At 37.5% G+C, this 20,403-nt stretch overlaps 1 protein-coding gene across 1 annotated transcript; it reads left to right on the forward strand.

Annotated features, from left to right (window-relative positions):
* Positions 1–365: 365 nt before the first annotated feature.
* KRIT1 (KRIT1 ankyrin repeat containing) lies at positions 366–19,935 on the forward strand (the record flags this gene model as incomplete). Its single annotated transcript, XM_084260855.1, has 17 exons — positions 366–427; positions 1,753–1,874; positions 2,311–2,470; positions 3,835–3,927; positions 4,796–4,925; positions 6,938–7,181; positions 7,492–7,607; positions 8,045–8,188; positions 9,148–9,304; positions 9,589–9,696; positions 11,710–11,866; positions 13,686–13,837; positions 14,464–14,630; positions 16,512–16,599; positions 18,520–18,726; positions 19,014–19,130; positions 19,867–19,935. The coding sequence occupies exons 2-17, from the start codon at positions 1,773–1,775 to the stop codon at positions 19,933–19,935; spliced, it is 2,211 nt and encodes a 736-aa protein (XP_084116981.1). The 5' UTR covers positions 366–427; positions 1,753–1,772.
* Between the last annotated feature and the right edge of the window lie 468 nt (positions 19,936–20,403).

Below are 20,403 nucleotides of genomic sequence, written 5' to 3' on the forward strand. Positions count from 1 at the left end.
ACCAGCTACCCAGGCGCCCTGGCCTGGCCTGGCCCAGCCCTGCTTCCGTAGGTTTCCTCCACAGGAGCCTGTGACCCGAACCCGGCATGTCCCGGTACATGTGAGGAAACGCAGGGAGCGTCCCTCTCCCAGCAGCCCACAAGGGATAGTTGCTTCTTGTTCCTTTCAAAAGTATGAGCTCTTTCACAGGTCAACACATTGCATATTTAGTGTAATGCTGTAATGTAAATCAATATACATTTCCATTTGGCTGTTCTTATTCAAGTACCAGCATTAAATCGTCTAACATATATCTTAAATGAAGGTGAAAATATACATGCTGTTACTTATTTTGGGCTTTTTACTATATTTTTAGGTAGTTTGATCCCAGCAAAAGTATTGGATTAAGGGCACGGGAATCTGAAGACCTCTGTTCTTCCTAGAAGAGGTGAAGAAGTTGGAGGCAGTAACATTAAAAATCTTTTTGAGGGGTTAATATGCAAAAAGCATGTGCTTACTGATGATATGTACTGGACGGGATTCATCTGCAGATGAAGAAAATGATACCTGAAAGGTGCCCATGAGGAAGCTGAGGAAGAACTGTTCATGAGCTCATGTTGCAATAGGACGAGGGGTAACAGTTTTAAACTAGAAAAGGGGAGATTTAGGTTGGATATTAGGAAAACGTTCTTCAATATGAAGGTGGTAGATCACTGAAACAGGTTCCCCAGAGAGGTAGTGGAGGCCCCATGCCTGACCTGGAGGAGGTCAGGCTTGACCGAGCTCTGAGAGACCAGATCTAGTAAAGATGTCTCTGCTTAATGGGGGGGGGGGGGGGGGCGGGGTGTGGTGCGGGGGGTGTGTGTGTATGGGTGGGCGGGTGTGCGTGTGTGTCTGTGTGTGTGTGTTGGACTACATGACCTTTAAAGGTCCCTTCCAACCTTACCCATTCTATGATTCCATCAGTTGGAAAGTGCTAATGACCACAAATGACCTTTCTCAAATCTGATACAGGAAGTGATTTAGCCTTAGGAGGTTTTCCCCATTGTTTTTACAAAATTTTGTGATTATAGCAGTTATCACTTTGGGTTAAACAGAAAGGTAAGCAAAAGTTTACCTTAAATCTAACAACCTCTGTCTACTTTTTGCAAAATACTGAAGACATCAATTTCGGAAGCTCTGTGTCTGAATGAATTGTGTACCACTTTGCAGTCTCACTGAAGTAAAACTAAGTAAATGAATCCATGTTATAGTTTATTTTTATCAGCTTTGTTACTTGGGCTGTAGGCAAGACTCTGTTCTACTTCCTATTGGGAGCAGGGGGAAGGAAAATCATGTATTTTCTTGAAATCCCAGTGGAACTCATAGAAATGCAGTACTTTGTCATAGCAGACTTTATAAATTACACTGCTTGTCACTTTAGAACACATTGGGTTTTTTTCAATTTCACATATTTTTCAGAGGCATAAAATTCTTTGCCTGGCTTGCAGAATGGGGAAGGTGGGTACAAAGTAGAAAAATAAATACGTTTATTTTAAACATGGGTTAAAGAACAAGACTATTTGTATTAAATCTTTGTGATGTAGGGTTTTTCCCTTTTATAAAAATTAATTAGAATTATATCAGCCATTGATATTTCTCCAGCTGAAGAACAATAAATGAATAATGCAAATGAACAGTGGATATAATTGCTGTGTTACTCTTTAGAGGGCTATTGGACTTTTTTCTTCTTTTCAACTCAGCCTTTATCTTCTGTTTATTCATTGTTTCTAGTGATAAAACAAGGAGGAGAGATGGGGAACCCAGAAAACCTTGGAGATGCGTACGTTGCTGTGATTCGTCCAAAAAATACTGCGAGCCTGAATTCTCGGGAGTATCGAGCCAAATCTTACGAAGTAAAACTACATTTTTATTTATTAAAATAAAAAAAATAGTAAATATAATATTTCATCTTCAGCTATACTGTAACAACATTGTTTAAATAATGTCTGTGTATGTCATATACCTACTATGCATTGCCTCATCCCTAGGGGATCTGAACACAATAGATTTGTAATATTTGTGCCTTTCATGTCATTTCAGGGCCTTTTGCCCTGTGGGCTGCTCAGTGCAAGGGTGCAGCCTTGTATTCTTTTTAACCTTACTGCTGTGGAGGTCATTCTGTCTTTGCCATCCTGCTTCTCCACGTTTCATACTTCCTGAATCTTGTTACTACTTTTGCAGTGGTACGGTAAACAATACACTTTTTAAAAAAGAAAAAAGCTTTAAAGAAGTGTGCTGTACTTGTTTCAGTTGTGCTTAAACTTGTTTGTTTTCTTTATTGTTTGAAAGATTTTGTTGCTTGAAGTTCCTATCGAAGGCCAAAAGAAAAAAAGAAAGAAAGTTTTGTTGGAAACTCAACTGCAGGGAGGCGCTGAGGTAGCTCAGAGCATCTTGGATTATGTATTAGAAGCCACCAGACCAATTTCACCAGCCAATCAGGGTATTAAAGGTAAAAACATTTTAATCTGATTTATTGTTGATAGCTCTATAAAAATATTTTTTTAACTAATGTTCATGTAAAAGTTGGGCAAAAGCATGAAATTTGCTTAAAAAAAGAAGGTATGTTTTGGCATTCATAAAAAAAACCCTAAACCAGCTACACAGCTGAAAAGAAATTTGCCTTTCTTTCCAACTCCCTGTAAAACACTTACTAAAAGATTTTTAAGTGAAATTTTGTCTGTCTGTACCACTCCTCCTTCTCAACTTGAAATTTAGGGCTAAACTTCTGGTAACCCAGACTGAAGTGGCTTTTTTATCCTTAATTTCAGCTAAAACTTGAAGTAGTGAATTGCTTTGTTCTAAAACCTATTCTCAAGCCAGCATTGTTCAGTAGACAGTATCTACCAAAAAAAAAAAATCTGGCATAATTGTGCTGCTTACAGATATAACTTAATTAACATGTTTTCTTTTTCATAGCTGGTCTAGCAACCAACCTCACACTTCTGCTAACAGAAAATGTTTTAGCCAGCACATTTTATTTCCAGCCTGGTATAAACTGTACTGACTAAAGCACTTTTTTTCTTTTTATCTTTCTTTTTCCTTTTCTTTCTTTTCCCCCCTGCGTACCTCATTTCTGCTTTGTAAGTAAGGTTATACTGTGAAGGTTGTCAGTGCAGACAAGGCAGTGCAGTGCTAACAGTTCAGAAAGGGAGTAGCTGATTGTGTGCTAAAATGTTGCAGGTGGCAATAACTGGAATTGAGTGGACTCAGCAGAGCTAGCTGGGCAGCAAATGTGAAATTGTGTAAAGGCATTAATGCACATTGGGGAATGGCTAATGAAAAACAAAAACTGTGTTTGTTATGCAGTTTAGAGAGTTTTCAGTTGACTCAGAGGGCCCAAACATTAATATGCACAACTTAGTGTGGCCACTGCTAAAATATGCAGCTGAGGTCAGAAAAGCAAACAAAATGCTAAATTCTGTAAGGGTAGAAGGGAGGATAACATGGAGAGTACTGTCCTCCTACTGTATGAATAAAACATTCACCCTCACGTGCAATATAGCATGCAGCTGTGCTTTCCCATTTCAATAAGAATCTTGTTTAACTTAAAGATAGGTGGTGAATGCTATGAAACATCGGGGGTATAGAAAAGTTGCTATGATAAAAGGGGTACTGTAATGTTGTCTTATGCATATTTATGATCTTAATTTTTTCATATGTATCTAGATTTTCTTTGCTTGCTTTAAATTATAGTTGACAATAATAATTATTTTATCTTAGAAATTAGGAAGGTTGAGTCAACTCTAGATTATTTGTTTGTTTGTTTGTTTTATCAGTTGCTTAATTATTATTTTTTTTTAAATACTGCACTAGGAAAGCGTGTAGTGTTAATGAAAAAGTTTCCCCTTGATGGAGAGAAGGCAGGCCAGGAGGCATCACTTTACATTGTTCCAACTGTTGTGAAAGGTAATGTTGAACATTATTTCTGAAGTTGCACCCATTTTTGCAGAAGCTCAGTTGAGGGTTTATTAAGAATTTTTATGAATATGCTTTTAAATATTAAAAGCATCATTCAGGTGGAAACCTCTCTCTGAATACTTAAAAACTTCTAAAGTTACTTAAATTTAAGGAAAAAAGTATTTGGTTTAATGGTAGCCTTAGTTTCTGTAACAGTAGCACACTTGTGTTTTAAGCTGTATTTGTTCCCTTGATTATGTATCAAAGCACGTGCATTAACTTACACAGAATTTACTGAATGCAAGGGTAAATAAGACATCCTGTTCAGTTCATTGTTGTTTACTCAGAGAAGAATGCTTATTGAAGTCTGTAAAGTGTTTAAATAAAGACTGGTGAATAAAGTCCTTAGAAGGTACAGTAAATTGCTTCTCAGTAAAGTACATTTTTAAAAGCCTGAAGTAAATATGTCTCTGCTTCAGGGAAACTCCTTCATTTTTGCCTTAGTGAGAGGCTTTGAGGATAAATGCAATCAAATAAAAAACATTGTAGAGTTACCAAGAGCAATAAACACCTCTTCTAGTCCCAAGTACTATTCTATTTCTCTGGCAATAGTATACATTTAATACTAATTCCTCAGATGAACCTGATCATGCTGCTGGAGTAGTAACTGGAGGCTACACTGTTGAGTTGTGAATTGTTAGGTATGGATTGTATGTGATTTCTATCAATTAGCTTCTGTCAAAAAAAGAGTTTCTCTGGTTTAAAGTTAGATTATACTCTCAAGTAGTTGGGAATGTGTAACTACAGAAGATGCAGGAGGGAAAATTAAGAGTCGTCTTCTCATCAATGTTACCTTCAGAGAATGTTTCTTTTTTAGATAATACAAAATATGCATACAGTCCTGGATGCCCTGTGTTCTACTGCTTACAAGACATCATGAGGGTCTGCAGTGAATCCAGCACCCATTTTGCTACGCTTACTGCAAGAATGTTAATTGCCTTGGATAAGTAAGAAATGCCATCAGTAAAAATGCATTAAATTAGGTGTTAAGTGAGAGAATTCTTAGATGTAATACACAGTTTTTATAGCATTATTGTGATTAAGGAGGAAATGTGATACCATGTTATTTTCTTCGTGTTTATCAGAAACTGAAATCTTAACAACATTTCTAAATATTTTTAAAAAAAATTTCAAAAACTGAAGAATGGTGAGTTTACGTATATCAAGTGGCTTTTGGGAAGTTCTTGCTCACAGTGAAGATTTTGTAAAATCATCTAAAGTACTATCTTCTGTAAGTGACATAATTTCCACCTGTCAGATTATTTGCCAGTGTGTAGTAAAGTTACTCTGTTAATTGTATACCATTATGATTTGCATTTAAATTAACACCCTGTTTACAAACGGAATGCATATACCCCAGCCATACAAGTTCATTTGCAGTAGGGAATTCACTTTCAGAAAGGTGATTATTTGTTTAACCAGATTTATAGTAGTTTGAAAATTGCATATGTGAGCAGGTTTTTGGTCCTTTTTATGTAATCTTAACAAATACCAGACCTACTTATGTGTTGACTTATTTGCATTAATAAAGTTAGGTGAGGCTCTTTACTAATATTAAAAATTATAAGCTACAGGCTAGCACCTAAAGAGGTTCCATGTGTAGGGTTTTTACAGTTTATTAGAAGATCCATGATATTTCCAAGTCTGTAATTGTGCTAGTTGATACATTTATTTGCTATTTAATGAGTGCCTTCAGACCTCTTAGGTTCTGCTTAAGATGTTTTATCAGCCTTACAGTTATGAGAGAAACCTTGGATGTATAGTAGAAAATAGTTTATATTGATTATTCTTTATGTATGTAATCTGAAACAGCACTTTCTGAAGGCTCAAACTACCAGAACTAATTTATCTGCCAACTGCTTGGAGAAAATGCCTGAAAATACCTCAGAGAGGCAGCAGGGTGTTTATAGCACAATGATTGCAATTTTACGTCCTCCTTCCCAGCAGGACAGTGAGTCAATGAAGAGAAAACGGTTTTTGCAGCATGTGATAGCTTGGATTTGGGACTTAAAAATCCATGCTGAAGCACGTGCATTGAACTGCAGGCCATGTTCTGCCTCCTAACACATGGTTCTGGACAGACAAGATTGAAGCTGTCAGTGGATCTGTGATTCCAGAGCGTACACTTGTCTGTCTTCTGTATTTTCAGGCTAAATCACTGATCAGAATTTATTGTGTTCCAGCAAGTACATGTTTATCTGAGCTTGTGAGAAAGTGTGTGCAGAAACCTTAAATGCAAGCCTGACTTTAGACTCTAAGTTAACATAACTCTAAAATCATTTAGCAAATCAGTGAAAATATGTTTATTCGAAAGTCCGGACCCCTGTGTTAATTTTCAAACGTGGCAGGAAAAAAATGCAGCAGGTTTACAGCACTTTTTCCTCTAGCTCAGAGAAAAAGGGCTCTAAAGCCCTTCTGTACTGTCAGCAGGAGTGCATTGAGCTGTGCTGAAGGTTGCTCTTGTCTTTGTGAAAAGACAGGTGGTAATCTATGCCAAAGAGACTTGGCCATTCTGAAACTACCAAAGAACCTGGTGTTTTTGCCTTTTCCCACTTCTCCCTGATAAAAGACATGAGTTGGAAGGCTTAAGTCAGCAAAGATACTGAAACTTCTCACCATTCACTTTAAGCTGCAAAATTTGTATGTTGAGAGCAGTAATACTGATAAACTGAAAGTAAACGAAATGGTGACGTTTTGGTGTGGTTAAGTGTTTTGGCTGTAAAACGTTACCTTAGTCTGTAACTTCCTTTACTTTGAGAACGTGCATCCACAGGAAATGTGTCTGAGTGCATACATTTGCTTAACTATATTTGGTTAAAAAAAATCATGTTTGGGTATCAATTTACTGACATAAAATTGGCAGTGCACGTTGTATTAAAATGTGTGATTATCATACAGACATGACCAAAATAGTCCTTTTCTACCTGAAAATTAATTACTTGTCCATTCTGTCCTGCAGGTGGCTGGATGAAAGGCATACCCAGTCTCACTCCATCCCAGCTTTATTCAGACCATCTCCTCTTGAGAGAATTAAAACAAATGTCATAAACCCTGCCTATGCTATAGAACCTGGTCAAACAGAGAGCTCGTTACACATGGGTTACACTGCCTTGGAAATAAAGAGTAAAATGCTGGCATTGGAGAAAGCAGATGTGTGTATCTATAATCCTTTGTTTGGATCTGACCTTCAGTATACCAATAGGGTAAGAACTAGATTTTCATTATGTATTTGAGAAATACATTATGTATTTGAGAAATACATTTGAATTTTACAATTTATGAATATTTTTACATGAATGTGTGCTTTATGTTTAGTATAATCAGATTGCCTTATTGCACACTTGCTGCTAAATCTTTTTTCAAATCCTCACATTTGAACATCGTTCTCTTTAATTGTAAAATGTTGGTATCCGAACTTCCTAACATGGTTTCATGAGAATATCTGGCCTGGATAGGGGGTTGTTTAGCCAAATAAGATGCTTGTTCAGTTGTGTTTAAATTATGTCTTTGCAGGTTGACAAAGTGGTAATAAATCCATATTTTGGCCTTGGAGCTCCAGATTATTCAAAGATTCAGATTCCTAAAAGAGAAAAGTGGCAACGTAGCATGAGCAGTGTCACAGAGGACAAGTATTATGCTACATTCTTTTTTCAATAATGGATAATTTTGTTTTCTTATATTACAGTAGTACTTGGTAGACTTGGTCAGAATGCAATTTCTCTTACTTCAGGGATTTATATACTAATATAAATACATATTAAAGAAATTCTATTTGAAGTCTCTGAGTACTGAAACATGTAAGTTAAAGGATGGATCAAGAAGGGCTTAAATTATAAACATTAGGGAAGCATTTCTTAGCATAATGAATTGAGCTGTGGCTTGACTACTGAACGATTAAAATACTAGTTGTACGAATATTGTCACATTTTAGATGCATGAGCTTAATTTTTATTCTTTATGTAGATCTACAGTTTGTGTTATGTTAGTAACTAAAAAAGTCAGTGTTCTCAACTCTTGAAATATTTCTGAACTGTATTTTCCTCATGTTTCCCCTTTTAATCCGTAGGGAACACCAATGGGTAGATGATTTCCCTCTTCACCGCAGTGCTTGCGAAGGTGACTCTGATTTACTAAGCCACCTTCTGGATAAAAAGTTTTCTGTTAATCAGTTAGATAGTGACCACTGGGCACCTATCCATTATGCATGCTGGTGAGTCAAATGAAAATATTTTTTCCAATCAAACGTATTCTTGCTATCCTGATTCTTTGGTGCTAATTATTTACGTACTTTATCATACAGACTAAAAAATGAGAATTAAAAAAAACACCTCTAGACTTTTTATACTAATATATGTTAGTGTTAACCTTCTGAGAAGAAAGACTGCTTTCAGGTTTTGAGATCATTTCAATCGGCATGGTTTCAGAGGAGACCTGGTGCAGAGATCATGTCATCAAATCCTTGCCCATTGCCCTATATCTGTCCTGAAGCATCAGTTCTAATTCCCACTAGACACTGGGTCTAGCTTAGCACGGCAACTTAACAGTCCTTGTTAGTTAAAGGCTATGAGCATTTTTACAGCACAGCAACAACTGAGCTGAGCACATGTTGGTGAAGGCCAGGCTTTGAGTAGGAAGCTGGACGAGGTGATCTGCTTGCCTGACTATTAATTCAGTGATGATTTCAGCTGTAAGTGTTTGAGAGCTTTCCTCCGTTGTTAAAATGCTTTTGTTTTGTCTTTATGCAAGGTAGTATTCTGTATTTATAGTAGTTGTCTGATGATATGAATAACATGAAAATCAAAGTTAGTTATAAAAAAAAAAAGCCACTTGTGACAATCAAAAGCTTTACTCTGATTCCCATACAGATTTTTTTGTTTTACAGGCAAGGCTGAGCTCTGTTTTACCAGGATTGGGTACAGCTACCCAAACTTACCTAGTTTAAAGCACGGTTTGGTGTGTCTGTAATGACTCCACTAAATAATTGCTAGATCAGTGGTTGCCAAAGACGTGCAGAACTGATACTCCTTTCCACAGACTTATTCCACTTACGTCACTTCAAAGCTATAAACTCTTAAACATAGAAATATACTTTTCCATATTTAGGGCTATCTGCAAAACAGATTTTATGTTACATTTGCTATGTCTGTTCTCCTTTGAACCTGTCTGCAGGTATGGAAAAGTTGAAGCCACTCGAATGCTGTTGGAGAAAGGGAAATGCAATCCAAATCTTTTGAACGGCCAGCTTAGCTCTCCTCTTCATTTTGCTGCTGGAGGTGGGCATGCTGAAATAGTACAAATTCTACTAAATCATCCAGAAATTGACAGAGTAAGTTCTGTTTATATATAGAAGTAATAGTTTTAGCAACAGCTTCTAGTTTGTGTATGTGAAATAATACTGTGTCCAGATCACAGTGCATAAGCACAATGATTCTGTTGAGAGATTACAAAAATAAGTGGTTATATAGTTTTAATTACCTCTCCATTTCCCACTGTGTATGAATTAAACATTTGAACCCTAGGATCTAGTATTTTAATTATCACCAAAAAAATTATAACGTTTTACCTATCCTCAGTGAAAATATATTATCAGTGTTTCTGTTTTGTTCATAGCACATTACTGATCAACAAGGAAGATCTCCACTGAATGTCTGTGAAGAAAACAAACAAAATGAGTGGGAAGAAGCTGCAAAACTGCTGAAGGAAGCCATAAACAAACCTGTATGAGTTTATTTTCTGAATAGGTTAAAGTTTATATTTAATTTACACATAAACTTGTAGAAGAGTTACGAAGAGAGGCTGAGGGAGCTGGGCTTGTTCAGCCTGGAGAAGAGAAGGCTGCAGGGGGACCTCATTGCAGCCTTCCAGTAGCTGAAGGGAACATACAAACAGGAGGAGAATCAGCTTTTTAAAAGGATAGGCAATGGCAGGACAAGGGGGAATGGAGTAAAACTAAAGGAAGGAAGGTTTAGATTAGATATTAGAGGGAAGTTTTTTACAGAGAGAGTGGTGAGGTGCTGGAACAGGCTGCCCTGAGAGGTGGTGGATGCCTTGTCCCTGGAGGTGTTCAAGGCCAGGTTGGATGGGGCCCTGGACAGCCAGGCCTGGAGGTTGGTGGCCCTGCCTGTGGCAGGGGGATTGGAGCTCTGTGATCCTTGGGGTCCCTTCCACCCCATGCCATTCTATGATTCTATGGTAGTTGCTGTTGAAAATATGCATTATATTGAAATTGTTAGTGCAAATATTGATGAACTGACAAGCTGTCTCTTTAAATGCTTCTGCCTATATTTATTGCTCAAGAAATACATTTAAGACTTTAAATGTGATGTTTTGATTTACTCCTAGGAGCTACCGATTTTATGTCTACTTTTGATTGTATAACCATTAACTTGCTTTATGCATTGTCATCTTACATGTTGATAAACAGAAGCATTCAGCTGGCTGAATGTTGGCCTCTACAAAATAGGATTTACATCAGTTAGTCAGTGTACTCTTCCTTGGCAGTCAGTGGAGATCTAGCCAGGATAGTGAACAAAATTTATGGTGCGATTCCTCTCATCTGGAAGTAGCCAGATCATATAAATCCATTTCTTTCTTTTCTTTGACTTCAGATGCAACTTATATTTCCATAGGTAGGTGGCAGTAAACCTGTGAATTTTTCAAGATGTCTTAAATTATCTTCATTTAATTCTCTATGAACCTGACAAAGTAATTAATGAAAAAAATCCCTTATTTTAGGGAATTTATGCAGTTGATCAAATGGCAGATGTATCTCTAATGACTCTAAAAGACTTTACGCACACATTTTAACTGGGTTTCCTAGTTTAAAAGGTTGCACTATGCTGTCACTTATTGCTATACAATGATTACATTAAAGAAAAAGGTTACATTACTGCAATAGGAGACACAGTGACTACTGCAACGAAAACAAACTGATGCTTTCCATTCCAGCCTTTTTCAGTCAGTTGTAGTTTTCCAAAGCATTAATCTTTTTCCAGAAGTTTTTAGGATTGATGTCTCAGTGCTTGATGACTGAGTCTGTTTGAAGAAGGGAAATAACAAGTCCCTGCAACTTTTTATTCAACCAGTGGAAGCTTTTAAGCTCTTAGAGGTGAACCCAACGTTTCGTTGATTTATGACTAGTGTGTATGCGCTATAAGCACCTGATTTGTCTTCCAGGAGGCATATTCTGGGCCCATACACAATTCAGTGAAAGCTATGGGAGTTCTGAAGGGAATAAATGATTTAGTAGTAATATTACAAAAATGCTAAATATCTTAGCAAGGTTTTATTCTTATTGTGCTGGGGTCTGTGTAAAGGATGATGCTTCCCTCTGAAAAATCAGTCTTTTTAGTAGATTAATGAGGGAGATAATTCATAAGCTCCTAGTAATAGTGAAGTGGCTATTTTGAGATATGCATAGGCAGTTGATCCCAAATCCCTTAGGGAACTTTTAAATGCCTACTTGCTTTTGAGTTCAACAGAAGTGAAGGCCTCAAAGGATCAGTGAGATCTTTCCTGTAGTTATTGTGGTAAAAGCACAGTGTAAGAACTTGCATAGGACATGAAACAAGCAATTTTGACAAAAGAGTAAATATGGAGGAGTTGTGCAGTGTTGTTTTTCTGAACAGTGTTGATGTTGCTGAATTACAGAAAATTGCTTTCCTCTTCGGAAGTGCCAACAGAAAGGATTTTAACAAGTTCTTTATTTAATATGTTTAAATTTTTATGCAGTATGAAAAGGCACGAATTTATCGTATGGATGGGTCGTACCGGTCTGTTGAGTTGAAACATGGAAACAATACTACTGTGCAGCAGATAATGGAGGGGATGCGTTTGTCTCAAGAAACTCAGCAGTACTTCACTATCTGGATCTGTTCTGAGAACCTCAGTAAGTACACAAGGAAGATCATTATACCTGAGAGTTTATCATAGCTTGCTATTTCTGCTTGCCTTTAGAAAAAAATATTTTCTTAGGAAAATAGGAAATGTGCTCTGACTGTTCTGTATTACCCTCTTTCTTTCAGCTTTTACAAGCCATGTTCAGGAGATAATTTCTATCTAGGCTGTCTGCTAATGCACTTTGCCAGATATTCTCTAATCGCTGTAGGTCTCAGTCTATAGCTTTTGCTTAGGGAATGAGACAAGTTTTTCTGTTTTTCTCTGCTTAAGCTTTCCTCCAGTAGATCAACTGCCAGCCTTTACAATCAGATGTCTTCAAACTGTGCGTTCAGAGCTGTATAGAGTATCCCAGTTTTAGCCATTATTTTGGGTACCCCCAACAGATCTGATCTTTTTGCATTAGAGTGTATTTCATCTAGGAAGATGAGGCTAGTCTAGACTGCATTTATTGGTACCATTGTTGTCATAGCCTTTACCATTAACTTCTCCTGATTTTAGTGGTGTTTTTCCTCCAGATACTTCAGAGTATCTGAAATTTGCATATAGTTCTTTTTACTGATGTTTAATCTATTTAGAATTAGTAATTAAAACCAATCTGATTTAATGATTTTTTTTTTGGTTAGGTCATAGAATCATACAAATTTTTGTGTTTTGCATTAAAAGGATTTTTGATAAACAAGTGTTCAGCTGTATTTGATGGGAGGGAGTTCTGATTCAAAACATCATTTTTACATTTGCTGTATTTTTTCATATTTCTGATCTAAATAAAAAGTGTATTGTCACATTCTGAGATACATGACAAGATAAATAGACACAGAGTCAATGACTGTGATTGGGTTTTGTTAGAAAACATGGTAAATTGTACTGCTGCAACAAGATAGCTATGGGAGATACTGTAATGGATTGCCTTCCCTGGCAGAGTACAAGGCCAGGTTGGTTGGGGCTTTGGGCAGCGTGGTCTAGTGGAGGATGTCTGTGCCCACGGCAGGGAGTTGGGACTACATGGTCTTTGAGATTCCTTCTGATGTAAATCCTTCTGTGGTTTACAAAGCAAAATTTGGGTCTGGTATGATACTGGGTTGACAGTCTATTAACAGAAGGCTTGCATGTAAAATGCTATTTAATGATGTCAATACTGAAGTGGGATGGTTTTGGTTCTGTTTTTTAATCTGTAAATATTGCAGAAAGTGCTCGTTATTTTTAAATCTTTTTCTCCCAGTGTAATGCCATTTAACTTTTTACTTTGCTGTATGACACTTGAATACTGTAACACTCAAACACAGGTAACACAGATGTTAATGACTGGAAGAAAAAGAAGTGTTTGAGCATTGAAGTCTTGCAGCTTGTGCTTTTTCAAAGTACCTCTGTCATGCTTTACTCAAATCATTGATAGCTTTTGAGGGGAAGAGCTCACTGATGCTTTTTGTTTAAAAACAAGTAATTGTCTAGATATTTAGCTTAAACTTGAAAATCAGTCAGCTTCTGATCTATGGCTATGAATAACAAATGGCAACATTTATTATAAAATTTATTTCTTGTAGTTTGTGTACAACTGTAAAGGCCATCATTAGGGATGAAACAAAGTTTCATCACTAATGTATTTAGTAAATTGATACTGAGAGTTTTGTCACAAAATCCATGTTTTCAAAACTTTATATAGCCATTTAGAAAAAATAGGGAGAAATGTTTGTTAATGTGTCCTCACTTTCAGATACTCTGGTTCTGGTGCAGCATTTAGTTGGGTGTGTACATGTGTGTGTGTGTTTTTTCTGCTTGTTTATTTAGAAATAGAACCTGTTCTTTTTCAGGCCTCCAACTGAAGCCATATCACAAGCCTTTGCAGCATATTCGAGACTGGCCTGAAATATTCACTGAACTGACAAACTTGGATCCTCAGAGGGAAACTTCACAGCTTTTTCTGAGAAGAGATGTGAGGCTTCCACTGGAAATAGAAAAAAAGGTCTGCACTTAGATGTGATAGCATGAAATCACGATCAGAATCAGAGTGCTTTGACCATCAACACCCAGTGTGTTTAATGACTGGAGTATTTTCCAAACTTAATTAAACTAGATCTCGCCTCTCCTTGTCTTTTCTGCAGTAGTTTTTGTCTTCAGGTTCCTCCCATGCTCCCCCTCTCTCTCATTTCTCTCCTTCCAAACTGTTTGGTTTATAGGTCTGTGTGTCACAGTCTTTACCTGCCTGTCAGACAGGTAAAGAAAACTGGAACGATTTGCTTGCTTTTCCTTGTGCTATGATTTTTTATTTCAGATACCTAATTGGCCAATTTAAAGGCGATTATTCAAATATATTATTCAGAATTAATTAATGTGGGCAAAATCCCACAGTTGTCAGTATTTCTGGGTACCTTTTGAGTGGGCATTGTATGCTAGTCACCTTTAATTTGTAAGTGTGTTAGATTAGTGGAGTCTTGAAATAAGTCAATGAAAATATGTCATTTTTTCTATTATGAAGCCATTAGTAAAATATGCACTTCAATTGGGATCACACCTTTGTCTTCTGTATTCATAGTTTCTAAGATCATTGTCTTTTACAAAGAAATCATATTATTTAAATCTTTTTAACAGATTGAAGATCCATTGGCTATTCTTATCCTTTTTGATGAAGCCAGATATAATTTACTGAAAGGTTTCTATACCTCACCTGATGCCAAGCTGATTACACTAGCAAGTCTACTTCTACAAATAGTCTATGGAAATTATGAAAGTAAGAAACATAAACAGGGCTTCCTAAAGTAAGTATGTCTGTATAAAATGTAAAATGATGGTTTTAGATTAAGTATTTTTAGAGAGCACTTAACATGTAACTCTGAAATTTTAGGTGTGATGTATTTACTATTTTTCTTCATCACTGAGCTCTAGCTCAGCGAGAACACATCACCATTGTCCCATTAACAGAAGCTGGATGTGGGGTCTGAAAAATACATCTATCTTTGTTATTGCAGTCCCAGGCAGAGGGATGGAGGTTCTGTGTTCTGTAATTCTATACTGAGATACTGTTACTATTCTTGGTATTACTGTATTCATGTGAATAAAGGGTTTCACAGGACTGAGACTTCAGACAATGCTGAAGAAACCTCTTATTATGCCCAGTTAGAACAACTTCTGGGATTGGTTTTCCTTCCTATTTGAAGAGAGCTGACCATGGAGAGGTAGTATTTCTGTTCTCTCGTTTGTATGTGAACTGCTCTACTAGATTGATCAGAAGCACAGCACCAGTATAGTCCTGCCAGATGGTGGTTTCCTCTGCTCTTCTCTGCACTTCTCAGCTACTGTTGTGCTGGCTGGTCTGTTCTGGGATACAGCTTCTTCCTCCCACATACTTTTCTGTACTATCTGAGCATGTCAGGATTCCACCTTCATCTCCACCCCAGTTCATTCACATAATAGCAGCTGTGCTGTTCTGGAATGCTACTATACTTCTCTCATTCATAGCATCAACAGATATTGGCTTGCTTTTTTTGGGTTGTGTTCTCCATCATCTGTAAGTCAGGGTGTATTTTCTGCTGCAGTTAACACTGATGCAAGTGTAGGCTCTTCCTGAAAGGGCTGGCTGTACTGACTACAATTCTTCATTCCCTTCCCTGCCTTCTGTTAGGTGTAGAGACTGTAGCACTACAAAGTAAGCCAGGTAAAAGTTCACTGAAGCAAATGAGCAATGTGCTTCTGACTTGATCCTTCTCAGTGGAAGTGTTTGACTCTGTAGACAGGAGTACTTGGAAAGATAGTTTGGGCCACATAAAGAGCCTTGTGGGCATTTGGGCATGCTTTCCACCCATGTTCAAAATAAGATGTTGGAAAAGATCTCAACTTGTTCTTCAGACGGCCAAAAATATTTATATTCTGGATTTTTATTTTGCAGTTGACATAAATGTTTATTAAAAGACTGGTCATTTCCAAAATATATCCAGGCTATTGTTTGTATGAGAGTATCCTTGACCTTAAAGATCTGAATGCATTGTCCTGTGCAGGGTTTTTGCTTGCTAGGTTGTATGTGCAAGTTCTGAGAAATGTAGTTTTAAAATTACTAAATAGGTTGCATCATTAAGTTTATGAGACTACCTTAATTGTGCATGAAAGCAAACTAGTAAAGGCTTCCTTAGAGTGTTTTTGTTTGCTGTGTTTTGAGTTTTTTAAAAAAGGCACTTTATATAAATAGCTTCACTTTCATGTCACGTAATATACAATCTTAATGTGAAAATTAATTGGGCTGAGTCCTTGGTGGGGCTGAATACAGCAGTGAAAGGAAGAGTATGTATAAGCTGTGATCTTTCCTGAGCATGTGTTATGCTGGTGCAGGTGGCTGTTTAGATATAATTTTTGCTTCCAAACTGGTCTGTAATCAATTAAGTCTCACATGTTCTGCTGCTAATATTTCCTTTCCCTGCTGTGTCCATGATGCATGACACACAGTGTGTAACCCAAAAATGGATCTCCATTAGCTGAGAATTACTCTATATCTTAGGCTTATGTTTCAGGAAAGCTGCTCATCTGCTGAGGCAACACAGAGGAGGAGCTGACCGTCTAGCTCAATATGTGACTTGAAGGTACAAGTGGGCATTCTTTCTCTTTGTTTTGTTTGGTGAAGAAGAACTTTTTTCTGCTTTTTTTTGTAGTGAAGAAAATCTTAAATCCATAGTGCCAATCACTAAACTAAAAAGTAAAGCTCCTCACTGGACAAACAGGATACTTCATGAATACAAGGTGAGATAAATATCAAATAGTAGAAAATCCTGTCCTAAACATTCTTTGATTATCAATTAATGAACAAAAATACCGGTATATCAAGCAAGAACTGTGTATGTTCTGAATTTTTAGGATAGGTTATTGGAATACTGTTTTTCTTGTAGAGGTACAGTTATCTGTTTGTTAGAAGTAAATGTAATTGTCATCTGTTCATTTATCTTCAGTATCAGCTGTGTATTGGGGATACTGCCAGTTCAGGCATAAGTGTAAAATGAAAATCAGAGCAGCCTTTTTTTCACATCTCCTTGTAGCAGTACATCCCCTCAGTCCTTTTTGCCAGTGTAACTTGTACGTTCTGTTAGCACTGCTGATGTCCACCCCTTAACACACATAATCTGCTTTGACTGCAGCAGTTAATTGAGCAAAACTTTTAAAAGTGGACGTGAGCTATTTCTGTAAAAGACCTCTAATGGAGGGCTGTGGATTCCAAACAGGGTCAAAGGCACCTGGAGATTCAATTAACGAACTTCATAAACAGTGGAAAAAGTGAAGTGTGTCAGAGGGAGAACTGCTCCAGCTGCCACACATCAGTGTCAGGAAACACTGCAGGGGTACCCAGGGAAGCTTTCAGGCTTTGCCCCTCCTCTGAGATAAGGTCAATCAATCATAAACTTCCTCTTGGTGCCTTTTTATCTGAAACCAACAGATCATTCCTGTTCTTTGTAATAGCAAGGGAGGAAGGATGATGGTGGTCTTTCTAAGACTGTGGTATAGCAGAGTAGTCTTTACACCTTCTTCAAGTAGATAAGAATCATAAAAACATAGACATGTGTTGGTTAGAAAAGACATTTAAGATCATCAGATCTGCCAAGTCCACCACTAAACCACGTTCCTTAGCACCACATCTACTCGTGTTTTAAATACCTCCAGTGATGGTGACTCAGCCACTCCCCTGGGCCACCTGTTCCAGTGCTTGACAACCCTTACAGTGAAGAATTTTTTCCTAATATCCGATCTAAACTTCCCTGCTGCAACTTGAGGCTGTTTCCTCTTGTCCTATCACTTGTTATGTGGGAGAAGAGACCAACAGTAAGCATAGCTTTCTTGACTTCTGTTCTTTGGCCATTATTTTGGGGTGTAGGGTACAGGGGAGAAGAGTTGCAATCTTTTTTTCCAATTGCATTCATGTAATTGATGTTTTTTAATGGCTGTGTAGAATTCAGATACACTGTAATGCAGGGTGTGGATCCAAAGAGGTTGGTCCCATCCACCATGCCCACAGTCAGGGCCCCGTGACTGTTGAAGACTTGTGTTTTCTCTCATGTCTCTGCCTTCTCATCTCATGTGTTTTTTGTGTGTTAGGGTACTTTACATCAGCCTATTTTGAGGCAGCAGCACTCTAGCAATCCTTTGTATTGACTATTGTGCTGTACTGAAGAGGAAGAAACAAGCTTGTCTTGCTCTGAATGAAGGCTTCACTAAATAGAAGTTTTCTGTCTTTTGCTTAAAAAAGAAAAAAAAAATCTATGCATTTTGGGGGCAGGTACTTATTCATCTTTCCATGACTTGCTGGATTGCACCCCTTAAAGGAAGAATGCATAGTTTTATGGATTGTGATGTGTTTAGTGCCAGATGGGTGCATAGCTCCTATCCCTGATGAGTCCAGCATACTTCTGAGAGAGGCAGAAATGTGGGGCCCTGCAGAGGTTCGGTGTCAGAGTTCTGAGGGTTGTACATGCACCTGCTTTCTGCCTCAGTCTCTTTTGGCACCCGAGCCTTTCTGTGACTCTTGGGTTTGATTTAGATGTAGAATACAATTGATGGGAAAGCACTTTGGGAATACTAGTTTATTTGGAATTCCACTAAATAGTAGGTTTTCTTCAAATAACCACGATTATTTGGGAAGACCTGTTGATTGGCACTGTTCTTTATTTCTAGAATCTCAGCACCAGTGAAGGTGTGAGTAAGGAGATGCATCACCTTCAGCGCATGTTCTTGCAGAACTGCTGGGAAATTCCTACTTACGGAGCAGCTTTTTTCACAGGACAGATATTCACCAAAGCAAGTTCAAGTAGCCATAAAGTCATCAAAGTGTATGTAGGAGTAAATGTAAAAGGGCTGCACCTCCTCAACATGGAAACAAAGGTCAGTTTGAGTGAACTGCCAATGCTACCTGTTAAGCTTAATTATGTTCTCTTAAACTCCGTTCTAGTTGTCACTTCACATCCAACTGCTTGGTGCAGTTGCCACTAACATTGTTAGCCAAAATACTAATACTGCCTGGTATTTTTCCACTTGACTACTTTATAAGTTACAGCTAGATTGTGGAATGTGCTGTTCCAAGTCAGAATCCAGTGTAAGTGAACTAAGGAAAGTTCATTTTCTAAGTATGGAGAATATTTTCTGAGCAAGTTTCCCACTTTTCATTGTAGGCTTTACTCCTCAGCCTGAAGTATGGTTGCTTTATGTGGCAGTTGGGAGATGGAGATACATGTTTTCAAATCCATGGCCTGGAAAACAAAATGAGCTTTATTGTGCATACCAAACAGGTAAGCATTGTTATTTTTCATACCTCATGTACTGTTGTTTTTTTTCCTTAACTAGATACATGCCTCTTCTCTTGAGATTGATCACCCTTACGCAGCATAGAAGAAGGCCAAGCCAAGCCCCCACAAAAATGATCTTAAAACTTTCTTTTCAATATTTCAGAATGTTTCCTTGTTTTACTTGCATGTGAACCCTGTAAGATTAAAAATGCATAAAATGCATCAGTAAGCAACTGTTTGTTGCGTGTGCCCGGTCCCTCAGGCTATAGGGATAACTCCCCAGTATGATGAGAATCAGAGTTAGAGCTGATAACTTTGCTATCAAACCAGTGGAGTTTGAAGTTGGATAAAACTGAGGGTCTGTAAATGCAGTGTTGTAAAGCAACTTCACTGCAGTACCAAGAACTTTTGATGCTTGTGGATGTCTGATGGAAGCAGCTTGTTTTGCCCGTAGTCTGCATCAGTGGTAACAGGCCGTGTTGTGACAGGATCTGAGTATCTTGCATTCTTTGACAGTGGTTGGTTTTGATTCTTATATATTGAGGTGATTATAGGGGAAGTAATTTTGAAGAACACTTTTCTTGATATCTGAGTAAAACCTAGGGTTTATTTTCCTTGTTTCTAAAATGATGCAACTTCTAACTTACTGTTTTTATCTACCTGTTTTTATCATCTACTTAAATCGGTTGTGTCATAGTTCTGAAATGCTGACAGAATTTAATTGTATCCCTTTATATAGGCAGGTCTCGTCGTTAAACTTCTAATGAAATTAAATGGCCAGTTAATGCCAGGTGAAAGAAACGAATGATGGAAATGAACAACAGTTACAAAACAGCATCTTATGGCTAAGCAAAACCCAACTTATTTTCCATTGTAATGGAAGACTTCCATGTATGTAAATTTTACAGAATAGGAAAGTCAATTTGTACAGTTTTTTAACTTTGTACAGAGGCTGCATGGTTTATTTTTTTAGAGAAACTGTACAACATATCTATTATTTTTATAAATATTTTTGTGTTTCCTATATAAGCTATTGTAGGGCTTGAGCTTAACCAATAAAGCTAATGAAATGTAAATGGTTGACTGAGTTGGATGAGCATGAATCGGGTAAGGCTTTTGTTCCCAGAGGACTGTGGGACTGCCAGTGCTGTTAAGCAAGTCTCAGTTAACATAATTACATTTCACGTTATTCTGTGGAACATCAAGGAGGTTGTGTATGTTATGGTGTTTTGTAGAAGATCTTTGAGCAACTACTTTTGAAAAACTCTTGGGATTT

Source organism: Gallinula chloropus (assembly GCF_964237585.1).
Source record: "Gallinula chloropus genome assembly, chromosome: 2".
Lineage (NCBI taxonomy): Eukaryota > Metazoa > Chordata > Aves > Gruiformes > Rallidae > Gallinula > Gallinula chloropus.